The sequence below is a fragment of the Lytechinus pictus genome, chromosome 9, assembly GCF_037042905.1.
Source record: "Lytechinus pictus isolate F3 Inbred chromosome 9, Lp3.0, whole genome shotgun sequence".
Classification (NCBI taxonomy): domain Eukaryota; kingdom Metazoa; phylum Echinodermata; class Echinoidea; order Temnopleuroida; family Toxopneustidae; genus Lytechinus; species Lytechinus pictus.
This window is the reverse complement of record NC_087253.1, coordinates 14,072,763-14,084,116: the sequence shown is the minus strand read 5'-3', so window position 1 is coordinate 14,084,116 and position 11,354 is coordinate 14,072,763. Positions and strand designations below refer to the sequence as shown.

Genomic DNA, 11,354 nt, shown 5'->3' with positions numbered 1-11,354 from the left:
GATTGCATTCCAACCCAACACTGTTCAAAATCTGGAGTAAAAAAAATCCCCCTGGGAAGGCATAGCTCTTGATTTCTGTACGAGTTAAAAGGCCGGGGTGTTCTAATAAAGACTGTAAACTCTTTATGTTGCGTTTGAACTTTCTTGAATATTCCGAATTCAGATCATATATCGTTCAAAATACTATAAATTAAATTTACAAAACGTGTCATTTATTTGAGTATAAATCAAACTGAAAAATACGAGTCCACCTACGGTGGCCAGTTTGGCAGTTGAAGGGGATTGGAAAGAAATAGCATAACTTATTTATATTCCGTCAAGCGCTTCGCGCGCGGTTAGCTTAACTAGATTATAAGACCACATGCAATGCTCAACAGAGCTGTATACTTATCTTTCCGATAAATATATTTATGTGAAAAGGCCAATACCGTGGTAAAGCAATAAGTTATGGGGCGTACGCGAAGAGGGCTGGGGCAGAGGGGCGGCAGTGGCCCCCATAAAAAAAATGGGTCAAAGTGCTTGTTCGCCCCCCCCCCCCCAAACACACACACACACACATACACACCATCACACATCCCCTTCACACAAACACACACACACGCGTATTCTTAGACTCTCTCACACACATAGAAGGGTGAGGCGCAAGGGGAGAAGAACAGAAGATGAATTTCAATTTTATGGCTTGCAAAATATTCTCGATGAAATAAACAATTACACGTACAGTTATCTTTTTTAATACATTTTTAATTCAATCACTGAATTATTGAATATCGATGTTCCTTGAAAAATGATGCCTTCAATTCAGAAGATAATTCTTCCGCTGTATTAAATCTTCATCCATGGAGTAACCAAAGAGTTTGAAATCGGGAGCGTAAATCTCGTACAATCTATGCAGATATTCTTTGGTAATCGTTTTATAATACTTGGTGAATATTTCCTCGGTATTGCTTGTGTTCTTGTAAGGTTCTTTTAAGTGGACAAGGTGATCGATCCTCAGGTATCTTAAGATGTTCTCCGAGTCTTTTTTCCCAGTTTCCAACTTCCCGATGTAGTCAAAATGCATGTTACACGGGAGAACCATTTGATACACGGGCTTCCAATGCCTTTCCAGGTTGTTCTTTGCATCTTTATCTGTAATAAATCGAACGAATTCCGCGAACGTCACACCCACCCCAGTTTCAAGTTCCAACTTGGATGGGTTGTCCCTGTACCGTTCGATAATTCTTCGTCCGAAGGCCTTTTGATACGGCGCGTTATGCTCTTCGAGTTTGTTCCTGTACGCGGATAGGACGCGCGCAAGGGGATCGCGCATGAACACGAACGTGGTGTAATTCCGCAGACGGTATTCGATCTCCCCGGGGAGGTATTGGCTCAGCTTCTTCAAGCTCGGATCGTGGGCTCTCCCTAAGGGTATTTCCTCGACAGTTTTAAACGCTCCCTTCAGAACGAGGAAAATGCTCTTCCAGTGACTAGAACCCACTTTACAGATAAAGCCATATAATATCCGGTACTTATCGTCAACAATATAAAACCAAAGCAGCTTTCTGTTGTTGTGTATGACGTGGGTCATGTTCAGTTTCAGTGATGGATTTTTGCTACACTCGTCCCGCAGAAGTTGTTGTCGTAGAGCTTGTCTCTCTGACCAGGCACCAACCGATGTCTCTATCATCTTTTCGCCATCAAGTGAAACCTGGAATAACATATAATGTCATGTCGATCTGAATGGTCCGCACATGGTTCTCTTTCGGAGTATCACGACCAGAGGCGGTCTCATAGAGGGGATAACGGGCGATTTTATCCCTCATTCGGAAGCTTATAAGTGCCAACCAGATGACGAGTTACGGTGACGAGATGATGAGTTGTCGAAACTTGTCAAGTTGGCTCATTTTGATGCAAGAAGACACTCAGGATGACGAGTTTGTGACAGTATGGTACCTCGACTTGTTTCGGACAAGAAGACAAGATGACGATGTGTTGATACTTCGCAAGTTGACTTGTGTGTGGCAAGGAGACAATATTATACTACGAGTTGGCGAAACTAGGCAAACTAATGATCGACTTGTTTGGGACAAGAAGGCAAGATTACAAGTTATCTTGTCTTCTTGCCCCCAATAAATCGACTTGCTAAATTCCAACAACTCGTTATCTTGTCTTCTTGTCCGAAATAAGTTGACTTACCAGGTTTCACCAACTCGTCTTTTTGTCTCAAATAATTAGTTGACTTGCCAAGTTTGAATAACTCATCCATCATCTTGTCATATTTTCCCAAACAAGACGACCTTCCAAGTATCAACAACTCGTCATCTTGTCTTCTTGCCCCAAACAAGTCGTCTTGCCGAGTACAAACAATCCGTATTCTCATAATTTGAGCCGTCTCTTCGCTTCGCTCGTCATCTAGTTGTCACTTGTATAGGCTTCCGTAGTGTGTATGTGGTTTTTTTTTAACTTGATATACACCCTTTGAGGAAACTATAAGTAATGCAGAGGTTGTATTAGCCTATAATTTTATTATTTGCAAAGAAACTAAAATTGTTGTGCACAAATAAATAACTATTGCAATATGACTGTATTGAGTAGTGAATTTTCATTCAGGTGGGCTAATATTACACGAATATTGAATTATGGGTAATGATGCTGGCCAGATTTGAGAAGTTGAGGACTGGAGGTGGGCTATTGAGGCTGCTGGCTCATTTGCCCTTAAAATAGCAAGAACGGGAAGAGACCATAGCCCTGGGAAGAGGGGGTGCTGGGGGTGCTGTCTGTGTTATTTTTCATAGGCAGCACCACCTGGAAATGTGGTAGATATGATAAATGGCAGAAAATGTACATTTTGTAGGAACACCCCCCCCCCCTTTTTTTTTTTTTTTTGCTTGTCAAATTTCTAGGGACCGAAACCACCTTCATTTTGTAGTGAAATCCCTTTTTTTTTTTGCTTATCAAATTCACTTCAGCACCCCCATGCACTAAAAACAATCGTTCTGAGGGCCCTGGGAGAGACCACAAAAATGACTGGAAGATTGGACTCCGAGTTGCAATTGAGACGACTTGACAAACTATAGAGCTTGACATTACCGATACTGCATCCGGGAATTTTCTTTCGAAGGATAAGCACCAGACAAAAAAGATGAACGACGTCAGAAAACACACCACGAAGACGGTGACACCTTTCATTTCGCAAACGTTTGTTTCCTGATGTTGAAGGATAAGTTGGGCCCTTTAAAAAAAAGTTATAACACGATTGGCATTATAATAATAATAATAATAATAATAATAATAATAATAATAACAAAAAGAGAATGAACAATAATAATAATAATAAAAAGAATAAGTAAAAATATTAATAACAATGATTATAATTATTATCATGGGTGTCGATCACGGGGGGGATGGGGGGATATATCCCCCCCAATATTTCAAGTGGGGGGGATGGCCTGTATTATCATCCCCCCCAATAATTTAGGGTAGAAAAATTATAATAATGATGATGAAAAAATGAAAAGTTTGATCATGATGATTATAGTGATGATTACAGTATGCCATCAATCAGTTTGTTTCCCTCGCAATTTGTGTATATTGTTATTAAATGAAAACATTCTTTTTCAGGACTATTAAACAGATGGGCGGAAGTTCAAGATGAAAAAGTTTGAAATGTTTATGTATATGATATTTTTTAACACATGACATAAAAGGACCCCAACGAAAAACAACTTTTGTTGATAGGGTGTTCCATCCCACCAGTGGTGAATGAATTAATTTTAATAAATCAATTAATTCAAAAGGGTGGAAAAACAAACGGGAGTAAAAGGGTGGCAAGATAAATCGTCTAAGGAATGACAATATAGCTATTAGAGTACTGGGTAATAGCCCCACCAATGAAAATATTTGGGGGGAACATATCGTTTTGCCCCCCTCCCAATAATTCCGCATGTGCAACTAAAAATAAAATAAGATTGTAATGCTACACTGAAACCAGCAAGCGAGATTAAGATACCAACTCGATTTTGATCTAAAATCGTGCCCAAAATGTCTGCTTTTCAGATCGGAATATAAAATTTTTCAGCTCGCGCTTCGCGCTCGCATCATTTCTGTACCAAAACCCCATACTTTTCATGATTAAATAGGTGAATAGAATGTCCCGTTTTCAGTTCTATACCTCAAAAGAACTCCCGCTTCGATTTGCAATAATCTTTTGTTGGATATATATCTTGTTCTTTATTAAAAGCGTCCATTAAATTGTCTTTTTGTCCAGATCGAAATATTAAAATTTTCAGCTGACGCTTTGCGCTCGCATCTATTGTTCTTCTAGATACCCATCTTAATCATTGGTACCAAAAGTGCTTAGAATATCAAGCTTTCACGTCAGAATATAAAGAAATTTTAGCTCGCTCTCTAGTGAGATACATGTATCTATGCTCCTCATGAGTTACTACAAGCAAACCTAAACAGGTACATTTTTCCTGTTTTCATGTCATACTAAAAATTTTCAGCTCGCGCTTCGCGCTCGCATTGTTGGTGAGGTTGAGATATGTGTCTCTTTCTCATGATTCATATATATATATATATATATATATATATATATATATAAAATATAGGCCTATGTGTGGGGGTGTAGGGGTGTGTGGGTGAGTTTGTTCGTTTTATATGATCGAGCGTCTTTGGAACGTTGATTCATGATTTTGCCCCCCCCCCCCCATCTGAAAAATGGATCGATGCCCCTGTGTATACATCATGCTCAATCAACAGATCACTATGTACATGTTCCAGATAATTTTTGTCATTTTTTCTTTCGTATGAGTTTAGAATAGGCTTACTTGTAACACAAATTGAATTTAAAAAAAAATTATATAAGTACAGTACACTACGACAATGAAGGAATTTCCAAGAACACCACGCATATCAATCACTCCCAAATGTCCTAACTTGTGATTTTAGTGGGGGTAATGTTGAAAGATCCCCATCCACAAGAACTTTTGTGTCATCATCCCCCCCAACCAAGAATACTGATCGACACCCATGATTATTATAACAATAATAAAAGGCATTATTATACAGAGTGAGTCAGAAAAAATGTCCCACTTTTGTAAAGTTGAATTATTTAAAATATGAATATCTAATCATTAGTTTCATGATATGTCTTGATAGAGGTATCCTCCAAGAACATTCAGGTACCATTTTCACTTGATCCCGTGCACGCATGACTGAACATCGGACAATCTTTAGAAGACTGTCAGATCTCACTTGCGCCAAGTTACTGGGTGATGAATAAAACAGTGCTTTAGACAAAGACAGTCAGACAGACAGACTGGCATGCTCACACACACACACACACACACCCACACACCCTAACACACACAACACGGTAACATGGTAATAAATTACTGGTTCATAATTTTCTCTTTTCTGATTAAGCATTGATTTTTAGCAAGATCGCTGAATGTTTAAGTGGCAATTCCCGACAATCTTTCCCCTTAAAACACATTCACTACCACCATCATATCATCATCATCCTCATTGTCATCATCTTGATCTTGATCTTCATCATCATCATCAAGTGCACATAAATCCAATATGCTGGTTATGTCTTTTGTTGGTTAACAATGAAAATTTACAATGGATGTCTGTGCTTTTGTTGCACTTGCCTATAAAAGGGCTTGCCTGATTTGGCAGCAGTCACTTGAGCCTCTTTTTACAGTAGCAAAAGTACACCAATCATGGTTCGTCCTCAATTCACACCACAACATAGGTCATTTATGGTCACCGAGTATGCAAGGACTCAGAGTGTAGCAGTTGTTTTGCAAGGGTTTCGCCGCCGTTACCCAGATGTTCGGTGTCCCAGCAGAAAGACTGTTCTCCGAAATGTTCAGAAATATCACCGAACAGGAACGAGTACCAACCTCAACGCAGGGCATTCAGGTCGTCGCAGAACAGCAAGGAGTCCTCAACAAATACAAAAATTCCCTTTTAATTGTTTGTGTTTTTATTCACCGACGTTTGCAGTAATTGTGTGCTTGTGTGTCTGTGTGTGTGTGTGTGTGCAGTGGCGTAACAGGCGGGGGGCAGGGGGGCAAGCTGCCCCCCCCCCCCTTGGCGGATTTCACCGGGAAAATAAAAGAAAAACGGGAAAAAGAAAAAAAAGGAGGGAGAAAGAAAGGGAAAGGGGAAGAAAAGGGGAAAAGGAAAGGAGGAAAAGGAAAGTTAAAAAGCGAAAAGAAAACGAAGAAAACTTTTTTTAAATGGAAAAGGAAGGAAAGCGGGAAAATGTAAGAAAAAAGAGCATTTGAGAAAGAACAAATCATTTTGAAATAGGCCTATGTATGCAATAGCATGATGGGAAATAAATCAAAAGATGACAAATTGACAAACAATAGCGGGAAACGAAGGTAGAAAGGAATTAGTCAAACACAGGGGCTGCGTAACGGTTATCAAAGTGGGGGGGGGGGCTGACCATGCAAAAAATCACAATCGTATGGTAATTTGTAGGTGTTTGTACATGGTTTTGGAAAAAGGTGGGGGGCTGAAGCCCCCCCCCCCCCCCCCCCGCGCTTCCGCGGCCCCTGGAACACAACCTGGCTGCCGATAATTGAAATTAAAGAGCGGGAAGAAAGATGGACTGCATACAACATTCTGCTATAAGCTTGCTAAATTTTATGCAAATAAGCTACCTTTGCCCCATACAGACCCCACGCAGTAGGGGCTCTTCATTTATAACCTTCAAATGGCTCTATAACGCCCCCCCCCCCCCCGTTAAATCACGTTCAATCACTGGCATACAGGCGCGGGGGGTGGGATCTTGGTTCCACACCCTAGAGGAAATAAAAGAAATTATATGAGACAACGTATAATGAAATGAATGGAAACAATGAAATGTGTTATTTGCTGAATATAATGGGAAAATCTATCACATAATTAGAATTTAATTTCAATAGGCAATTTTTTTCCAGCTCGCTTTGCACGCTGGCGACTATTTACAAATTTTTCCCACATTGCTATGTTTTGCCCCCTCAAAATATTTGTTTCATTACGCAACTGGGTTGAATAAATGTGTTGTGTAAAAGCTATATTCTGTATATGACCGCGATTTGATTAAAATAGCGGCAATCTGCGAGGTTTAAATGGCTTTGATATCAAGAAGTTCCGGGGGCTCCATCCCGGACCCCAACCGTATAGCATTGCGTATGGAAGGGATGGGCCTTGGCCCCAAAAGTTTTACAAACAAGAACAAAAAAAGGAGGAAAGAAAAGCAAAGGAAAAGTGTAGGATATGATTTTATTTATTGAATATAATGTAAAAAAATAGCTCAAAGTTAGATTCTCATGAAAAGGGGATTTTTTTCTCGCTCGCTTCGCTCGCTCGGAACTTAAAAAGCAGCTTTTTAGCACATGTGCTATACTCCGCCATCGGTTTTTTTTTTATATTTTTTTACTCTTCACGCTACTGCCGCAAAGAATCCTGTTCACAGTGGCGTACAGAATCTATAGAGAGAAGAGTGAAATATATCATTCTGGATATCATGTCAAAATCTATCACAAAATTGGATTTTTGTATTAAAAAGGTCAAAATTTTTGCTCGCTCGCTTCGCTCGCTCGCAACTTTTTTTTAAAGATAAATTCTGCCCGATACGCAATATCTGGCCTTCTTAAAATAGTCGCCTCATTACACCATTACGCCTGTTCATACCATGGTATGACCGGGAAATTTTTGGCTCTTGCCCCCCCTGGCCACCGACCCCTGTTACGCCGCTGTGTGTGTGTGCTTGTGTGTGCATGTTTGAGTGGGTCTGCCAGTGTGTGTGTTAGGGTGTGTGTACGTGTGTGTGTGTGTGTTTCAGCCTGTCGGACTGTCTTTGTTCAAAAGAGTGTTTTATTCCCCACCCTGTAACTTGGCGCAAGTGAGATCTGACAGTCTTCTAAAGATTGTCCGATGTCCAGTCATGCGTGCAGGGGATCAAATGAAAAAGGTACTAGTACCTGAATGTACTGGGAGGATACCTCTATCAAGACATATCATGAAACTAATGATTAGATATTCATATTTTAAACAATTCAACTTTACAAAAGTGGGACATTTTTTCTGACTCACTCTGTAGATTGTCATCTATCTAGAAATAATCTATTCCGAGGTGCACTATTACCCCAGGTTTAGCTTGAACTGTTTTTAATCAATGAAAGTGTCTTTTTTCTTCGAACAGTGCCCCTGCTTTTATAATTTTACTTAATCATAATCATTACGATACAACTATTCTTTCTCACATTCTGATAAGTTGCCGATATAAATGGTGCCCGAATATGCCCAGCCCCTACCTTCCCCGAATTTTTTTTTACCTTTAGAAGGGATGAGCATTCTCAAAGATGAACATGATATGATTGAACAAAACAAGGTAAAACTCAAGGAAGCATTTTGTGGACAATTTCAACAAAATTGGTTGTAAAATTCAAATTTAAGGTATGAGATCTTTTAACGTTTGCCTCATCACGATCATGATTTCTTCGAGGTGACTATTCCATGTCGTTATGGAAACGAGCAAGCTGATGATGCACTCCGCCTGCGGATCCAGGGGGGGGGGCAAAGGCGGCCCTTGCCCCCCCCCCCCTTGAGAAACACAATTAAAATTTGTAATGTAAAAAATGCCGTTAAAACAGAAGTGTGCCCCCCCCCCTTGCAAGTGAAGACTTTTTTGTTTGTTTGTTTGTTGTTGTTGTTGTTGTTGGTTTGTTGTTTGTTTTGCTTGTCAATTTTTTTTTGTACAGAATCTGAAGTAACACTATCCCTTATGGACCTTTAGAGGGGAAGTTCACCCTAACAAAAAGTTTATTGTAAAATAACATAAAAATTATAAGAAATATTGGTGAATGTTTGGGGAGTTAATAATTTCTTCTTTTTTTATTTGTGTAGTCATATGCGAGCAGCTTCTTAAGAATCGTACATAAAAAAAGCAATGAAAAAAATATGTCATTTTCTAAAAAAAAACTGAAAATGGGGTTGATTAGTAGGCCTATATAAACAGACAAATTATTTCACATCCGCTCTTCTGAGAGAAGACAATTTGCAGTCATCATGGACCATTCAAAAATGGAAATTTATGTAGTTTATATTGCATAACATGATATGGGGCATCTGCTCGTACGTGACGTCACAAGTCAAACACTTCAGCACTCTTTATTTTCATTAGATTTTCCTTAAACCTTCACCCTTGTATATTTTTTTCTGCTATTTTTACCCAAATAAAACTTTCGTCAGGGTGAACTTCCACTGCCGTACAACGACAACTAATGAGTTTGTTTGTCATCTTTTTATCACGTATACCATTGACCAAAACCATTCAGGCGTAGAGCTGAATATATTGAGCTATTTAGTAATAAATTTTGAAGGAAAAATGACAACATTTTCATACCTAATCGTATTGACCCGTGACGGCTTTCAAATAGCCTTCCTATCAGATTTGTCCATGAATAGATGTCTCATAAGCACACTCATGTCCAATGAAACATGATATATGTATTTAATTCTTTCTTTTTTCACTGACACTGCTTCTTGCCAGGAAGGAGAATCTTAAACACGTTTTACAAATACGGGGCCGAGCTGGGGCCAACGAGGCCGATTTTCAATTGTTTCTTTTATCAAGATGATTGTCTATACGTCAAGTGAAGAGTTCAGGAATAGCCTATTCTTCAATACAAACTGAAATATACTCTAGATCACTTCAATGGCCCGTATTCTGAAGTCGGGTTTAAATTAAACCCTGGTTTAAAGCTGTGGTTTAACTATGGAGAGCCAATTGGAGCAAGAATCCCTAACAGTACATATTCAATTCATTAACTCATATGACACCCAATTTGTTAATAATTGTCAGGGAATGATAATTGAAGTATTTTTCTTCATTATGACAGCAAAAGGAAACAAAAAAGTACACATAAGAAATATACAATATAAATAAAAATTTTGAACTTTTGGCTCCCCATAATTTTAGCAGAGTTTTCAGAATACGGGCCTATAAGTTGAGGTCAAAACCAATTAATCATGAGAAAGAGAATGAGAAAAATCAGCCTCGTGGCCCTCAGCCTCGTTAGAAGACACAAAAGGTACCTGATAACAGAAATCGCATCAAAAGGGTTATTTTCCAAGCTTCAATTGTATAGTTCCAAACGATTGAGGTCAACCAATTTATTCATCGAAAATGTCGAATACAATACCTTGTATATGTCGAACAATATTGAAAACTGCAGTGGATGGATATGATCCAATATCATACCTTGCAAATTGAAATGACAGTGTTCGCATCTGAGATTGAATCCACGTTAAACATGTTAAATTCTTCGGCAGGATGACCATGTAGGCTGCTATACTTCATTTGAACTCGGAGTCAGATCAGAACATTTATCCTCATGTCGTGTATAGGGCAAACGAGTGTGCCGAACGCATTCAGAAAATAAGGAGTGAAACGAGGGAATAAGTGATGAGCACCATTCATTATGGTCCACTTAGCATACTGAGAGACCCCCCAAAAAAAATCATTACCGCTTTGAGAACCACATCCCCGTTCAAAATTCTCTCGACACGCTAGTTATCTTGCACGCTTAATTGCGCATGGAGTTCTGTACTTACTCTGACCGTAGTATCTATAGACCACTAGCGTACCTAGGATTTTCCAGAGGGGGGGGGGGGTGTTGCACCCACAAATGTAATAACGCCCACAAATGTAATAGCGCCCACAAATGTAATAACACTTTACCCACAAATGTAATAACGCCCACAAATGTAATAACACTTTACCCACAAATGTAATAATTTCACCCACAAATGTAATAATGCACTTTACCCACAAATGTAATAATTTTTGATCGCCCACAAATGTAATAATGACTTTACCCACAAATGTAATAAATTTGAAGGGATTTTTGGCGAATCCGTTCTAAACTAAAATCCTATAGTAATGCCTCCATAAAGCACAAATGTGCAAAGTCTTTTTTCCAGACCCGGTTAATAAAACATTATAGTACAAGTCCAAAGTCTTTTTCCAGACCCGGTTGTTTCAAAATTATAATATACGTCTAAAGTCTTTTTTCCAGACCCGGTTAATTCAAAAATTATAATGCAAGTCCAAAGTCTTGTTTCAGACCCGGTTGTTTCAAAAATAATAATATAAGTCCAAAGTCTTTTTTTCAGACCCGGTTGTTTCAAAAATTATAATATAAGTCCAAAGTCTTTTTCCAGACCCGGTTGTTTGAAAAATTATAATATATGTCCAAAGTCTTTTTTTCCAGACCCGGTTGTTTCAAAAATAATAATATAAGTCCAAAGTCTTTTTCCAAACCCGGTTGTTTCAAAAATTATAATATATGTCCAAAGTCTTTTTT

The 11,354-nt window shown here is 38.8% G+C and overlaps 1 protein-coding gene across 1 annotated transcript; it reads right to left on the bottom strand.

The window, feature by feature from the left end:
- Positions 1 to 734: 734 nt before the first annotated feature.
- LOC129267696 (carbohydrate sulfotransferase 11-like) lies at positions 735 to 10,490 on the bottom strand. The gene is made up of 3 exons (XM_054905333.2): positions 10,250 to 10,490; positions 3,073 to 3,214; positions 735 to 1,690 (listed from the first exon to the last, which is right to left on the bottom strand). Exons 1-3 carry the CDS (start codon positions 10,327 to 10,329, stop codon positions 797 to 799), a joined length of 1,116 nt encoding a protein of 371 aa, XP_054761308.2. The 5' UTR covers positions 10,330 to 10,490; the 3' UTR covers positions 735 to 796.
- Between the last annotated feature and the right edge of the window lie 864 nt (positions 10,491 to 11,354).

Bases quoted from the DNA above. Each gene is read 5' to 3' on its own strand.
- LOC129267696 (XM_054905333.2), bottom strand. From the start codon at position 10,329: ATGGTCATCCTGCCGAAGAATTTAACATGTTTAACGTGGATTCAATCT. The intron at 3,215-10,249 runs GTATGATATTGG...TTTTTTTTAAAG, and splicing joins CTGTCATTTCAATTTGCAAG to GGCCCAACTTATCCTTCAAC. The intron at 1,691-3,072 runs GTAATGTCAAGC...ATGTTATTCCAG, and splicing joins AATTCCCGGATGCAGTATCG to GTTTCACTTGATGGCGAAAA.